Here is a 16,473-nt window from a genome sequence, read left to right on the forward strand (position 1 = left end):
GAGACACACCTCACCAGAGAGGGCGTTTCACAGACTGGGAATGGCCGCTGGAAAGACCCATCACGGCTCAACGCCAACCAGGCAGCCCCCAGTGGCAGCAGCACCACGACCAAGGCTCTATCTGCTGATCATAGCTGTTCCCCACTTGTGCTGGGAGGAACCAAGACAGAAATAAATATTGGTTTGGTTTCTTACGTATTTTGTGTTCTCTCTCATTTTGCATTTTTATGATGTAAACCTCCCTGCAATCTTCAGATGGAGAACGGTAAATAAATTTAATAAATGAAATTTAAAAAACAAAGCCATGATAGCTTGCACAGGGTTCAGGCCAACCTTGGGATTATGGTTTGTTTTGCTCCAAAAAAACCCACCACCAGTAAGCCAAGAACAACAAAACTTGGCTTGACTGTGGTTTAGCTGGGAGCGAAGAAAATTACAGTCCACGGTTCAGGAATAACACAAAGCCAGGAATCACTGTTTATGTTTCCTCCCAGCATGTCTGGGATAGAGGAAAGGAGGGGTGATTTGCTCATGCGCCGTAATGTGTGGTTTATGGCTTACTGTGGCATGCAATGGATGATCAGCAAAACAGACATCTTTGCTTCCTGTAAAGATCACCCCCTAGCATATACCTAAAAGTGGTTCTGCAAGGTCATGTAAGAAAACATATGGTCTTTTTTGCTTCCTAAGAAGGGAGAACATTTTGAAAACTGGCTGAACTTGGCCAAGCAGAAGGATTCTGCCCATTGGCGAGGCCCACAGGATATATCATCCCGTGGTTGGTGGCACTGATCCTTACCCTTCATCTTGGAGACCAGGGCTCACACACTCACCTCTTTAGGGACTGTGGCTCTGTCCCCTTGGGGACCTCCCCATCACTATTATCAGAGGAGGCTGTTGCCTCCGAGTCTGAAATGAAAAATTAGTTTCAGTCAGATCTGAATACCAACGTTCGGCTGAGAAACTCAAGTACCTCACATACGTGGGGGTAATTTTATCCATACAACACTCTTGCGAGGCAGGTTAGGCCGAGAGATACAATTTGGGCAAGATTATCCCGTAATCTTCAAGACTGAGTGGTGGATTTGAACTCGTGTCTTCCCAGCCTAAGCTCATGCTGCTTCACTGCACTGATTCATGTGACCATCTCCTAGCGCAAGAGCTCTTGCCCCAGATCCTCCTCATTTTGGGCCTCAAACTGCAGACATTTAGGATTAAGCTATAATGTCCTTTCAAATGACTTTTAGCTACCAGTCTTTCTACCACCACATTTATTGAATTATACGCTACCATGACATAATCATGACACTGCTTTGTTATTTTGGACAAGGCTGTTACTGCTGCTGTGCGCATGTCCAAGACAGTGTGGGTGGGCTACCCTCCCCAAAGCACACAACCAGAAGAGAGTCGTGAGCCTTGAATTACCTGATGATTCTTCATCCACGTTCTCATACTGGAGCAGGCGATCAAGCAGAAAACTGGAAACAGGAAACAATCAGGAGGAGAGGAAGTCACAATCTCAAATGCAACACTTAATTTCTAAGTGGAGAATGTCTGAGGCCAGCACTCTGCCACCTGCCTCAGAGGCCCTGCTCTGCGCCAGAAAATTCAGTAGCAGAAGAAAAGCACTCTGCACGTACACTGAGCATAGCTGTAAACTTACAGATTTGAAAATAAGGGACCAGCAGCCTCAAAAATAAGGGATCAGCAGCCAAAATAAGGGATCAACAATTACTTTGATAAAATACATATTTTGTTGCGTGCAAATGGCTTTAGATACCTATTACGTCCATAAATTACCATATAGCAAATATTCTACACAAAAAAACAGCAACAATTTGTTGTTGACAAAGCACAGCTGGACATAGAAAGGACCCCATTACCTTCAGTAGCTTATTTAAGGGACATCATCAATAAGGGACAGCAGCGGGACATGGCCCTGGGATAAGGGACTGTCCCGCCAAATAAGGGACGCTTGACAGCTATGACTCTGAGGCACTCTTATTTTTAGTGCTCAAAGTCTCAAATTCTGCTCTGGTATTGAAAACAAAGTCTGAATCTCAATGCTAGACATCTTTGACATAAACTAAGTCCTGCTGCCACCTCAGATATCCTGTCCCTGCTCCCTGCCCACCATTTACGGAACAGTCACCTTTTCAAGGCAGAGCTCGCCTGCAACATTATTAGCAGCTTTTCAGGCAGAAACCAAACAGGTACAGTTTTCCCTATCATGAGATGGATTGATTTTCCCCTGCCACATAGCTTTTAAGGACCCAGGAACCCTGCCAAAAAAAGATGGCAACCCTATCTATTATTTATTTGGTTGTAGAACTGATATCCCACCCTTCATCATAAAATATTTCATTTCTCCTGCACCAAGGCCATAAGCATCTCTCAGTGTCAGCGCCACAACCTCCCCCATCATCTCCCCATTCTGCACCCCCTCTGCCCTTCTCTATCGCACCAGCTCACCTTTTATCCCGTGAAACTTTTAAGAGTTTCCTTTGCGCTTTTCTCAGTTCTTCCTGGAAACATTCTTGTTCCTGAGAAAAACAAGAGAGACCATGCAAGTCAGAATGAGACTTTAAAACAATATTAATATTACAGTTTTATTCATATTGAGCAAAATTTATTTTGTTGTGAATGGATGTAAAGATGGGAAAATATAATTTGTTAAAATTTTTGTTTTGGAATTTAATCTTAGAGAGGAAGCTGGGAAAAGGGGAGAGATTCCACTCCCCTCCACCTGAAATTAGAAATGATAGAAGAAAATCCAATGTTGAAACAAACCAGCAAGGTCGTAGGTCAAAAGAATATGCTGTAAAATATGAATTTTACAATTTGATTTCAGAATTTAAAACAGAATTGTGCAAGATAAAGGAAAATGTTGATGAAACAGCTTCTCAAATCTGGGAAAATACTAATTTACTTTCAGAGTCTGTGGGACAACTTAAAGAAGTGAACATATAAACCACTGAGGTGGGAAAGGTTGAGGTGGTAGGCTCAAGGAAAATACAAGGGAAAGTAAAGGTGATCCACAGTTAAAATGGTGAATTGATCTGGGAAGATTTTACTTTGACGGAGACAAAACAGAAAGGAAGGGGAAAAGGTATGAGAGGCTACTATACGTGATGGCAATGTAAAGTTATTAAGAAAGCCAGGGAGGTAACATATAAAGATCTGAAGAGAATGTTGAAAATGACCTTTGTTTAAAAAAATAGAAGCTATGATTCTGAAACGTACAGGACTTAATGGATTTACTGGGCAAAAGACTTTGTTCCTGCACCTGAGAGTGGATGCCAGGCCAAGACCAGCCCATCCCCATAGAAGGAAGAAGCCACCGCCAAAGAAGATTGGTAAAATAAATTAGTGAACTATGCAGGACATATTAGACAACTTGAAACCCAAAAGGACATTGGTTTTCTCTTTTTTCTTTTTTAAATAAGGGAAATGTTTAAAGCATAACCTTCTAAGCTTTGTGGATAGGCTTTTACATTAGTTGAACTTTTTAAAGTCAGTTGTAATAAGATGAATAAGGTTTAAAAACTGGATTGTTAAGAATATAAGATTTTAAGGACGTGCTTAAATAAGAGTAAAATAATGGAACCAGGAGGGGAAGTGGAGGGAAGTCTATTAAGATTATGGTGTAAATTTTTGAATGTGAATATTATTACTGTTTTTTATTTTGGTTGTTTTTGGAAAATTAATAAAATGTTATCGAAAAAAGAAAAGAATGCCAACCCATTAGTCAGCCATTCTGGAATTAATTACAGGACAACGAAGTGTGATTTTTGCAAGCTCTTGTGATAACTAAGAGACTTATATTTTGAACCTGAAAGGATAAATACCCACCATCTATTATTGAATGGTCCAAAGACCCTAAAACTTTTGCTGCATTTGAACATACTTTTTAGAAATGCAAATCTCGCTTGGATATCTTTTTGGACAGCATATATTGAGCTATATGTCTAAACTAAAATGTATTGATAGTTACTGTATCATTAATGTGAGCTGACAGTGTTTTTCTTTTTCTTTCCTTTTTCAAACTATCAAATCACTTAATCAAATAATATTTATATACCAGAGGGAAGGGGTGCTTTTTGGATTTCTACCAAAGGGTCAGCTCTGCACCCAAAAATCATCACGTTTCACACTAGTCTTATATTCCTTTGTTTCATAGAGATTCCTTGCTGTTCTGCTGGTTTTAAAATGCCTTCACTGAAGGACCAGGTGCGCAGCCTGGGAGTCATTTTGGACTCACAGCTGTCCATGGAGGCACAGGTCAATCCTGTGTCCAGGGCGGCTGTCTACCAGCTCCATCTGGTACGCCAGGCTGAGACCTTACCTGCCGGCGAACTGTCTTGCCAGAGTGGTGCATGCTCTAGTTATCTCCCGCTTGGACTACTGCAATGCGCTCTACATGGGGCTACCTTTGAAGGTGACCCGGAAACTGCAATTAATCCAGAATGCAGCAGCTAGACTGGTGACTAGGAGTGGCCACCGGGACTATATAACACCGGTCCCGAGAGATCTTGACTGGCTCCCAGTACGTTTCCAAGCACGATTCAAAGTGTTGGTGCTGACCTTTAAAGCCCTAAACGGCCTCAGCCCAGTATACCTGAAGAAGCGTCTCCACCCCCATTGCTCAACCCGGACACTGAGGTCCTCCGAAGGTCTTTTGCTGGTTCCTTCACTGCGAGAAGTGAGGTTACAGGGAACCAGGCCAAGGGCCTTCACAGTAGTGGCACCCTCCCTGTGGAATGCCCTCCCATCAGATGTCAAGGAAATAAACAACTATCCTATTTTTAAAAGACATCTGAAGGCAGCCCTGTTTAGGGAAGTTTTTAATTTTTATTTTACTTTATTTATACCCCGCCCTCCCCGGCCAAGACCAATATCAGGGCAGCTAACATCAAGTATAAAAACCATTGATTAAAATACAACTTAAAAACAGGATTAAAATACAACTTAAAATGCAGCCTCATTTCAGTGGAAGCCCAGATCAAAAACTGTTTGGGGGGAGAAAACGTCAAATCTTCACCAAGGCTAACCATCCAGACTGGTCCTACCTGGGCCAGAAAAAAGCCAGGGATGTCCCAAAATAAGGGTTCCATCACAGAAGGAAAAGGAAAGAGGGGGAAGGGATCAGGCTGATTCCAAGCCAAAGGCCAGGCGGAACAACTCTGTCTTACAGGCCCTGTGGAAAGAAATCCAATCCCGCAGGGCCCTGGTCTCATGAGACAGAGTGTTCCACCAGGCTGGAGGCCTGGCTGAAGCTAATCCGACTTCCTTAGGGAAGAGTATTGCTATTTATGGACCTTAAGGTCCTCTGCAGGGCATACCAGGAGAGGCAGTCCCGTAGGTATGAGGGTCCTAGGCTGTATTGTTTAATGCTGTATTGTTTTTAACACTTGATTGGGAGCCGCCAGAGTGGCTGGGGAAACTCAGCCAGATGGGTGGGGTATAAATAATAATAATTATTATTATTATTATCATCATTATTATTATTCATTGAATGTACTGAACTGTAAGTGTTTTAACTGTGGTGAGCTGCTCTCCAGACTGAAGAGCAGGATATTAAATGGCTATAAGAAAGCTCTTCTCACACAGTTATCTTTTTTTTAATGCTCAGATAATAACCCTGCAAAACAAAACAAAAAAATTCCTTCCAGTAGCACCTTAAAGACCAACTAAGTTAGTTCTTGGTATGAGCTTTCGTGTGCATGCACACTTCTTCAGATACACACAGTGTATCTGAAGAAGTGTGCATGCACACGAAAGCTCATACCAAGAACTAACTTAGTTGGTCTTTAAGGTGCTGTGTATCTGAAGAAGTGTGCATGCACACGAAAGCTCATACCAAGAACTAACTTAGTTGGTCTTTAAGGTGCTGTGTATCTGAAGAAGTGTGCATGCACACGAAAGCTCATACCAAGAACTAACTTAGTTGGTATTTAAGGTGCTACTGGAAGGGAAAAAAAATTTTGTTTTGACTATGGCAGACCAACACGGCTACCTATCTGTAACCCTGCAAAGTAGGTTTGCACTATAAGCTCCCACATATTGCTCACTCTTAACCTACAGCTGCCTATCACAGGGCTCATGGTAAAGATAATCCCCAGAAAAGCCCCCCAAACCTAGCACACACCCCTCCACGTCACACTAGGTTTCGAAAGATGAAATCCTAGGCATTTTTTTTTTTAGGGAACAAACCCCACTGAAACCAACCCCGCTCTCAGCTCCCTTACAAGTGAGCAGGCTATCTAGTCTCGGTCCAATAAAGGTTTTAAGATCTACTCGGATCTCCCTATAAAAACAAAAGCGCGGGTTGATTCAACAGATCTTAACCCGGGACGCCCCACGTGCTCTTTTCCCCCCACGAGACCAGGATGCTCACAATGTTTTGGACACATGGAATCGGAAACATGTTGACACAGCATAACCCTCGGCTCCCACCCTGTTTCTCACTCATCCATAACTCGCTCCGCCTGCAAACGTAAATATTGCCCCCTCCTTCAAAAATAACATGACCTGCTTCCCTCCGGTGCCTCCCCTCTCCCCACCGCCCCCCCCCAGCTCCTCACATAGATCAGGAACTTCAGCCTCCTCTTCAAGGCCCTGTAGCGCCTTTTGTAGCCCCCGCTGCCAGGATCAGGCTCTCCCGCCCCGTTCATGCCCACCTGGGGGAGCAAAGGGAGGCAGGAACTGAGACTGGGAAGAGAGAGAGCACGGAGGGGGGGCGGGGGGGAAAGGTTACAGTGGAAGAACTACATTTCCCGGTATGCTCCGGGAAGAAACCTCAGCAAAGCGGATGGGCAGGGGGGCAGGACTACGACTCCCAGCATGCCTCGCGGCGGGGATGCTCTTTCCACAACAACCAACCCCCGAATTTTTTATTTTTTATTATCTGGAGTCCCTATTATTCAAACACGGCATGGGAGCTATTGAGAGGCCCAAACTCAGGGAATTAAACAAAGGGCAGCGCTGCGTAATATAAATTTTCCCATTGGACGCGCGTTGGCTTGTCACACCCGGAAGTACCCGCTACCTCCCCGTTGCTATGGGCACGTACGCTTTGCTAGGACTACGTTTCCCGTCAGGCCCGGCGACGGCGTCGAATCCGCTCCCATTGGCTCATTTGCTAACTTTCGCGAACCACGCCTCCAGCGCCCTGCGTCGCTCCCCTATTTCTCCACCCACCGCGGTGAGAGGCTCTCCGGTTGCTGCGGTCGCTGTTACTCGGGACTACACTTCCCAGTAGGCCTTGCGGGGAGAAGGACCGCTTCAGCTCGGAGGAGTCCGTTGGCGGGAAAGGATGGCAGCGGATCCCGCGGAGCTGCAGAGGATGGAAGCCTTCGTCAGGGCTCTCTTTCAGGAAAAGCCCGATCTCAAGTGAGAGTCCGGAGCCGCTCAAGGCTTCCGGCTGAGGGGGCGCCTGCAAGGCTGAACCCCGGGGCCGGCGGCCTTTGGCCCTGACAACCTGCTTTTCGCACTCGGGGATAAGGAAGACTGGGGTGTCCCTGAGCATTTGAAATAAACCGCACAGCCGGCCCCTTTCGCGTCGGGGAAGGCGGTGGGGGAAAGGCGCTTCCTCGGGAATGGGTGTGACGCGAGGAAAGATTGAACCGCTAAGCGCACACCTGCTGGCACCTTTTGCCAAGAAGACCTGGCCTTCCTTGGAGGAGAAGGTCGTGGTCAGTCCCTGGCCGGGGGTGGGTGGGTGTCCAGGATAACACTCTGACCTGGTAAGGACGATGGATCCTGAATCTCTTTTACAAACTCATACCGATTGATACACAGATGCTCTAATCTTAACAGAAAATATCTTAACAGATAATGCCAGACCAGTTTTCCAGGGAGGGGTAAGCCCCCCACATGCCAAGCAATTTGATCTATTAGCAGGATTTACAGGTGAACTATTTTGGGGGAGGTATTCTCCCTCATCTTCCTTCCTTCTACTGCAGAGAAATAGTTGAGGTCATTTAAGAGAATCGAAATGTCTTTAGAAGTGCTCACTACATCTTTTCAGAATATGGTTTATATACCTATGTATGTGCATCCACCCTGTGTATTTTGAACATTTATTGTTTTGACATCTTAGAGGTTGGGGGGGCGAGTACACACATAGGGTGGCGCTGTGGTCTAAACCACTGAGCCTTTTGAGCTTGCCAATCAGAAGGTTGATGGTTTGAATCCCTGCGACGGGGTAAGCCCCCTTTGCTGTGTCCCAGCTCCTGCCAACCTAGCAGTTCAAAAGCACACCAGTGCAAGTAGATAAATAGGTACTGCTGCAGTGGGAAGGTAAACGGCGTTTCCTTGCGCTCTGGCTCCTGTCACGGTGTTCTGTGGGTCCCTCAGCCTGAAAAGCAAGATGAACGTCGCAATTCAATAGTCGCCTTTGATTGGACTTAACCGTCCAGGGGTCCTTTACCTTTTTACCTTTTACACACATAGGCCAGTTCTCAGGTAACAAGCCCAATGTCTAGGGTGAGGGAGCCCACAGACACCAGCTGTGACCATTTTGCTCAAGTACTTTTAAGTACATGGTGCATCTGTCTCCCATCGGGAGGTTGTGGGCATGTAAAACCCTACATGGCTTAGGACCTACATACTCTGTGCATTGCCTGCTCCCATTTAAGCCTGCCCGTATGTTGTATTTATCAAGCACTTGCTATGTGGCAACACACAAGAGGGTGCCCTCAGGACTGGCAGATCAATAATGGAATGCCCTCCTTTCTTAGATTTAACAGGTGCTGACACTGTTGGGCTTGTGGTGCCAAATAAAAATGTGTTTATTTGCCCCAGATTTCGGTTAATCCATTCATTGGTGCTGGAGATGGGCATGCTTGTCTTGCTGGTTCCTTGTGACTTGGTGGCTGTTGATATTTTATTACTGTATTGTTTTTATATGCATTGGAACTGGAGATGGAACTTGAACTGGAAATGAAATTAACAGTGAATGTGTGGCTATTCAACAAAAGCCTCATTCCTCACCATTATTGCTGTTTCTTGCAGCACCCTCACGAATGCTATAATCCGGAAGAAATATCTCCTCCATGTCGGGCGGGAGAGTATGGCTGAAGAGCAAAAGGAGCAACTCAGACAGCTGGTGGAACTAGAGTTGAACCAGATGGAGGTGCGGGCAATGTTAGTGGGTAAAGGGCAGGGCAGCACTTTCTCTGGGGGAGCCAGCTGGAGGAGAGGAAAGGTGTGCTATGCCACCGGAGGCAGTGAAAGGGGTCCAAATAGTTAAAGCTGGAAACTTTTCATTTTGATGTCATCTACAGGAGGAGGATTCCGTGAATGCTGTAGAGTTCATGGCAAAATTCAAGACTCACATCAACTCCATTATCCAGAAGCGACCTCGCTGCAACTCTGATACCCCTGGCGAGGAGTTAGAAATCCAAGAGCTCAAGAAGCAGCGAACTGGAAGCATACCAGGTACGTGACAAGGTTGCAAAATGCTGTCCTGTATGCAAATGCTCCCTGGCGTAGTCTTAGTCTCTCGCTTGTGGAAGGGTCTTTCTTAAGGTTGGTTTTCACAATTATTTGTAAATGGCAGGCTGACAGTTTTTTGGGAAAGATGACTTTTCCCACCTGTTTACCAACCTTTCCTTGTGATTTGCAGCTGCAGGGGAGTATCTGAGATTCTTGGAGTGTGTGTGTGTGTGTGTGTGAGAGAGAGAGAGAGAGAGTGTGTTCTGTGGTTGTTTAAAGCACTTGCACAGTCCGTGAGGAAGTGCTGCTTGTTGCCTGTCCAGTATGCACGGCTTTCAGTTTGCTTGGATGACCGTGCTTTCTAGCAGGAAATTGCTGGGACCTTCCTCTGAAGGACATGCAGTCCAGATAACGGGCTGATAGCAGCACATAATTGAAATCAGCTTCTCTTGTTTTAAAAATCCACTTTGTTTTGTCTTTTATCCCACACTGAGGCCCTTCCATCCATCACTGATGGCTTGCTTAACTTCAGCCAGATTCCTGCATCATAGAATTGTAGAGTTGGAAGGATTCTGTTAGTTATGTTGAGAATTACCTTAATGGAGATCTGTGTCAGCTGCATTTTTATGTGTAGAGAGAAAGGGCTTTCACAGAAAGCACGTGGTTACCTCCTTTATAGGCTCTCTGCCACTTTCAGAACACATTTTTAAATGTATAAAAGAATGAAAAAGCTATATGCCCATGGAACACTAGCACGTCTCTTAATTATCAAAATGCAGAGAGTTTTTCATGTAAGGGGGAACATTCGTTCGTGTTTTCTGAACACACATTACGTCCGCCACTGTCAGCTTTCTCCTCATTGGGTAGATCCCTGTCCTGGCTTGAGCCTAAAAACAGGCCTCGTGGGGAGGAGGCGGCCATGAGGGAAGCACCACATCTTCTGAGTGTAGATGATGGTGGCCTGAGGTGGTGGAACATCTCTGGAATATTTGCCTGGAACTCACCTTGGCACTGCTACGGTGCCATGTCATACCCACTCTGCATTGGTGCGAAGTCAATTGTTTAGTGGGGCAGCACCTGCACTTTGGAACTCCCTGCCTCTTGAGATCAGGCCGACGTCTTCACTGTATGCTTTTTGGCGCCTGCTAAAAACATTCTTTCTTTAGACAAGCTTACCCAGATGCTTGGAAAGCTGAGGTAACTTTGATCTGTTTTAGTATTTTAACTCTTGTGCGTTTTGAAGTAGGGCTGTGAACCTACTTTATCTTTTTGTAGACCGCTTTGAGGTTTGTTTGTTTTTTACAGTCAAGTAGTGTATAAATTTTATGAAATAAATAAATAATAAATGCTGAGTCTCTAAACACTTTTAATAAACACTTATCCTTTTTAAAAAAAGTAATATTACTATTTTTCCTTTATTTATGGTATTTCAGGTTTGTAATTCTTCTCTCACCAGTAGACAATAGGACAGTGGGATATTGTTATGCTCCACTTTCTTGAAGGCAGTAAAAACACCATCCTTCTCGGAGGCTTCTAAGTTGCCCCTCTGCAAGCAGCAATTTGTTTTTTCTGCCCTTGCTTGAAGCAGGCCAGTTTAATCACTGGTGTTCTTCAGGCCTTTAACTGCTGTTTTCTTGTGAGTGCAGTTACTTTGTGTGTGTGTGTGTTTGGTTTGCCTTTTTTGAGGTTTTTTTCCTCAGCAGGTTGTTTTTGTTTGTTATTAGATGGATTTTGACCTCTGATCACCATAAAGATTCCTACTTGCTTTCCTCTGTGGCGTTTTCTCTCCTCCGCTGTTTGCTAAATTAATTCTACTGAGTCGGCAAATAAAATTGTGTTTTTTATTCTTTGCTTTTTAAAAAAAAAATCGAACAAACGTTAAAAAGAAACAGGGTGGGAAATAATTTGAATTAAAGTCGGACAAGGGTATATTCCTCATAGTGGGTTGCTATGCGTTACAGGGATATGCTATTATGGAGGGGGCACACGTGGCCCCATTGGCTCCACCACCAGCAGTTGCGACAACACTGGGGATGCCTGGTCACCTGCGGACAGTTGTTAACTTGCCACTGGTGACCAGGTAAATTTCCAGCCAGGTAGACTGATCAGTGCCCCTTCTCAATATCTGTCATGTTGCTCACTTTTTATCTTCCAGAAGTCAGTTCTGATGATAAAGATTCTGGGATTGATTCCAAGAAGATACCACTCCGTTGTGACCCTAAGCATGTTGGAGCTGGGAAATCTTCTAGCTGCTCCGACCAACGAGATTCTGGAGCAGAAGGGCAGGCTGGCGGATCTGAGAGTGAAGGGCAAAGTGCAAAGAAGAGAAGGAGGGAACGACCCCAGAGGGGGAAAGGTAGCAAACCAAACAGGGGGCAGCAGAGCAGGAGACAGAGAGAACGATCAGGGAGTGAGTCGAAGGAGGCAATGGAAGATGAACAGAGTGACCTTGAAGAGATCAGAAAACATAAGGCAGCAAAAGGCCAAATAATCGAATCAGAGAGTGATTCTGAACAAGAGCTGAGCAACTACAAGACCCAGAAAAAGAAAGGGTTTGGCAAAGAACAGAAGCTGACTGAGACAGTGGGCAAAGGAAAGAACAGGAATATGGATGAGCAAAGGAGAAAAATGGAAGAAGAGTCAGAAGAGGACATGGAGCTGCCCAAGGCACAAAAAATGTGCAAGGGGGGAAGAATTGATGGAAGCGAGAGTGAAGAGGAGATGAAGGGCAGTGGCGGCAAAAAGGCTCAGAACAGGCCAAGACAAAGATGTTTGAAGGCTCAAGAGGAGAGTGAGAGTGAGGATGAATTAGAGAGTGATTTAGAGGATGAGCAGCCCAGCAGGCAAAACAAGATGAGGAGAAATAGTAAACGAAGCAGGGAAAGTGTGAGGGCAGAGGAGCTGGAGAGGGATTCAGACAGTGCCGGAGGCAAAAGTTGGGCGAAGAAGGAAATGCACAAGGCAGCTAAGAGGGCAAGTGAGAAATGGAGCCATAACTCAGAGAGCGGTTCTGAAGACAATGGGGAGTTCAAGAGGCAGGCCAGCAAAGGAATGAAAACGACACAGAAGAGGAAGGAACTGGAGGAGAAAAAGCAGGAAAAGCATAAGCCTCCCAAGCAAAGCACAAGCAGGGAAGAATCGGAAAGCGAGAGAAATGAGCGTAAGAGCTCAGAGCGAAAAAGAAAAGGGACCAAGAAGCCCAGCAGTAGCGAAGATGAACCGTGCAGTGAGGCAGAGGAGATGGAAAGGGGCAAAAGCAAATCCAAGATGTCTGGGAGCAGTGAGGAATCAGAGGATGGGTCAGAAGAGCGGGAAAGCGGAAAGTGGAAAAAGAAAAGAGAGCTTAAAAAGAAGGGCAAGAGTGTGTCTGGGAGTGAATATAGCTCAGAGGAAGAGTCGCTGAGGAAGAAAGGAGAGAAGTCCCAGGGAAAGCATACCATCGCTGAAGAAGATCTGGAGACGGATTCAGAGGACAGTGGAAGTGAATTGGTGGGAAGGAAAAAAGGCCTGCAGAAGACTGGGATGCAGAAGCCCCAAAGGAGGGAAGCAAGTTCCAGCTCAGGAGATGAAGATGACCCCCGTTCTTCCAAACGCAAAGGAAAGGTAAGGAGATCCTTACTTGGCAATGCCAAACATTTATAGCTCAGTACAATTGCGGGCACAGTTTGTCCTCTCCCTCCCTCATACCCAAGCATGTTAAGATATTCCCAAGATTGATATTTGCTCAAGTCTTTTGTGTTCTGGGTGGCAGTTCCAGCACCATAATGTGCTGGTCAGTGTATATTCAGCCTGGCCATGGAGTGTAGTCTGGCACGAGCTTTTGCTCTCGAAAGTAACTTGAATCATTGTGCGAATGTCAGGCACGCAGGGAGCACAGAGTTTTGGGATTAATGGCCAGTGGGGGCCCTCAGTCTGAGCAAGGTGCCCGCCTTTACTCTTTTGCTTCTGTATCGAAAATCAAATTTGTGTGTGTCTTTTAACTATGCATCCTGCCTTTCAGGATACACATCCTTCCCAGGCATTTCACTTAAGACCATAGGAACAGAGTCTCAGACCATTGGCCCATCTATCTCATTGTTGTCTATGCTGACTGGCAGCAGCATCTTTCCTAGCCCTGTGTGGAGAGGCTGGGGGTTGAGCCTGGGAATCTTCTGCACGAAAAGCTAAGGCCCTTCCACTAGCATGCGGCACCCAAAAGGGAATGCAGCTGGAAAAGTTCCCCCTCCCTTGCAATAAGGCACAGCGTGGTTATTTTAAAGGAACGGCTGCCTTTTGAAAATGCAGCGTTTTTATGGACCCCCTGTCAGGTTTTGCGATCTCTTCCCCGTTCCCCACCTGCTGCAGGACAAAGAGCATCACTCCAGGAAGCATGAGGAGCACTCTTCAGTCCGACGCCTGAAACGCTACATCCGGGAGTGCGGGGCCCATCGGAATTACAAGAAGCTGCTTAGCGGTTGCCACTCCCGCAAAGCTCAGCTGAAGGTGCTCAAAGAGGAGCTGGAAAACCTTGGCCTGAAGGGTAGGTGCAAGTTGGATACTTTAGGCAGAAACTGGGAAGGGCAGGGAAAGCCTGTTTTCAAGGGGAGGAGAGAGGGAGGGAGGGAGACTGGATCCAGGAACTAGGGGTCAGCAGCACTGTGTGTGCTTGCTTCCAAATCCCACGTTCAGACCAAGGAAGTTGTGGATGCTGCAACCAGCCTGTAGGAGTTACGCACGCAGAGCCCATTTTCAAAGCCTGATCTTGTGCGATTATGGAAAGAGCTGTTGGGAGTCCCGTGACCACACACACCGCCTTCACTACTGTAATTCCTACTTGGGGGTCCTCTGGTTCAGAAATTTAAACAGGTGTCTCCAGAGACTATTTTTTACAGCCTCAAAAACCAGATTCTTTGCATGATCCAGAAATCCGTCAGATGAAGCTGTCTTCTAATGTGTTGGACGACTGTTCCTTCTGGCTCAGCATTGGCTGCCAGTGACTCTCCCACACTTTAGGCAGGGGACTTTTCCCGCCCTAACTGGCGATGCCAAGGGTTGAAGCGTGGACCTTCTGCATGCAGAGCATATGTTCTGTCACTGCGCTAAAGCCCTTCTCTAGTTTCTCCCATCCATCAAGGTTTCTTTGGTTTGTGAGACTTGAAGAGAACTTTCTTTCCTCACTACTATATCCCCACGTGAATGAAAAGCTGCCCCTGTTTGAATTTGTACCCATCAGGCTCTTTTAAAGGCACCGTACCTCAGGGAAACTACAGCAACATCTTTTTCAGAGTGTGGCTATTTTTCAGTCTTACCCTTCTGAGCACAGGGGGACGCTTGCCCACGTGTCTCACTTCTTGGCCTGTGTTCTCCCTCCCCTTTTCTCAGGGGCACCATCTCTGGCCAAGTGCAAGGCCTTGAAGAAGAAGCGGGAAGTGGCTGCCGAAATTGCTTCGCTTGATCTCTGCAACATCATCGCCACACAAGGTAAAGGTGGGAGGAGCCAAAGAGAAGGGGCATGGCTAGTGGTAGATAGGAAGAAACCTGGAAACTTTAACTTCCTGATTTCTGCCTTTGTTTTGCATGTGTATTTGAGCCTACCTGCCCCACGCAGGGTGATATCCAGTTATGTCACACTGAGAGCAGGCCCACTGACATCAGTGGATTTAAGATACTAAAGCCCATTTGATTTCAGTGCTCCCACTGTGTGATTAACATTTAATATCGCGCATCGTCTGGTAGGAATACTGGAAATCAGACGTGGAGCTTGTGATATGCTTCTTCCCAATCTTGGATATTCTACTTTTCTAACTGATTGTCGTTTACTTCCAGTCTTGTTTTTGCGTCTTATTTATGACCAAAGGATGCACGGCAACCGTTCCTTTTGGTGATCAAGTAAATACTACAGATATTCCAGTTTCTTGTTTCTTTTTCTTTTGCATGTGTGCATGTGGGGGCGGGGAAGAAAAAGGGCACAGGTGTAAGAAAAATGATGGTAGACTTCTAGGGGTGTCAATTAGATGCAAGGGGAGTGAATGCTGTAAGAGGGGAGAAGCCAAGAGGGGGTTTTGCTTGAAGGCATGTGCTTCACATCTTGTGGTTGTGAGCTCAGAGCAAGTGGGCTTGGTCCAGGGAGCCCTACAAGTGTCCTTAGAGCCGCAGCTGTTGCCTCTTCATGTGAAACTCTTTTCTGCCTCTCTCTGCCCTTTTATTCACACAGGCCGCCCAAGGCGTCAGAACGTCTGGAGTCTCTACAGCAAGCCTAAGCAGCACAGCTCCCCAGAGGATTCACCCGTCCACAGTCCTATTAGGGACTGGTCCCACCTTAAAGGTGTCATCAGTTCAGATGGGGAAAGCAATTGACTCCAGCATTGGAGGGAAGCGTAGGCATTCGTGGGTTGCTTGTTGCCCTAATTTTGAGGGGAAACGCAAGTTGGTTTGACCCTGACAACCAAGAGAGGGCTTCGTGATATTTTTGGCCCATGTTTTTGACATGCATGACAAAACAAAGATAATGTTAATATTTTTGTTGCTGTTTCCCCATCACCAGCATGAAAGGCGGGACACAAATGTATCTGCTGAGGGCAAAGGTTCATCCCTTCCCAAAAATATTTGTACTCCTAAGGGAGATGGGCAGAAAGAGACAGCACCAGTTCCTTCAAATAGCTGTATTATAGATGAGGTATGGCCACCTTCCCCTATGACCCTTCTTTCCAAGAGTAAACAAGAATCCTAAACAAGAACACATGCATGAGTATATTGCAAAGAAGGGGATGTGGGGCTTCATTTCCTATATTGTCTGGTATCTTGCCTCTTTTCATATTTTGTGGCATTTCTCTTCCCTCTGGGCGCTTCCTAAATGAGAACGAAATTGATTCACTCGGTTGGAGGACACATGTGCCTTTGCAACGTGGACCACATTTAATTATGGATGTTGTTCTGGAGATTTTACAGCTAAAATGTTTTATATTTGTTAATAAATGTTGGACTTTCTAAGTGAGACTCCGTACACCCTCCCGATTGCTCTTTTCATGAACGTTTAGGCTGAGTAATTCACCATAA

At 45.8% G+C, this 16,473-nt stretch overlaps 2 protein-coding genes across 2 annotated transcripts in view; one reads left to right on the plus strand and one right to left on the minus strand.

Annotated features, from left to right (window-relative positions):
- The window catches only part of INO80E (INO80 complex subunit E), an 8,441-nt gene extending 1,394 nt beyond the window's left edge, over positions 1-7,047 (minus strand). The window contains exons 1-4 of the mRNA XM_083581716.1: positions 6,585-7,047; positions 2,473-2,543; positions 1,426-1,478; positions 834-909 (exon numbers count right to left, since the gene is read on the minus strand). Coding sequence (XP_083437842.1) covers positions 834-909; positions 1,426-1,478; positions 2,473-2,543; positions 6,585-6,674 — 290 coding nt within the window. The 5' untranslated portion in view covers positions 6,675-7,047. The remainder of the gene's footprint in view (positions 1-833; positions 910-1,425; positions 1,479-2,472; positions 2,544-6,584) is intronic.
- A 161-nt stretch (positions 7,048-7,208) lies between these two features.
- Positions 7,209-16,413, plus strand: HIRIP3 (HIRA interacting protein 3). The gene is made up of 7 exons (XM_083581599.1): positions 7,209-7,392; positions 9,016-9,136; positions 9,288-9,441; positions 11,594-13,041; positions 13,783-13,957; positions 14,800-14,898; positions 15,632-16,413. Exons 1-7 carry the CDS (start codon positions 7,316-7,318, stop codon positions 15,772-15,774), a joined length of 2,217 nt encoding a protein of 738 aa, XP_083437725.1. The 5' UTR covers positions 7,209-7,315; the 3' UTR covers positions 15,775-16,413.
- Positions 16,414-16,473: the final 60 nt, after the last annotated feature.

Source organism: Podarcis filfolensis, assembly GCF_964270895.1.
Source record: "Podarcis filfolensis genome assembly, chromosome: 13".
NCBI lineage: Eukaryota > Metazoa > Chordata > Lepidosauria > Squamata > Lacertidae > Podarcis > Podarcis filfolensis.

Coding starts and splice junctions, on each gene's coding strand:
- HIRIP3 (XM_083581599.1), top strand. CDS start 7,316: ATGGCAGCGGATCCCGCGGAGCTGCAGAGGATGGAAGCCTTCGTCAGG. Junction 9,137..9,287: donor TAGAGTTGAACCAGATGGAG/GTGCGGGCAATG, acceptor TGTCATCTACAG/GAGGAGGATTCCGTGAATGC. Junction 9,442..11,593: donor GCGAACTGGAAGCATACCAG/GTACGTGACAAG, acceptor TTTATCTTCCAG/AAGTCAGTTCTGATGATAAA.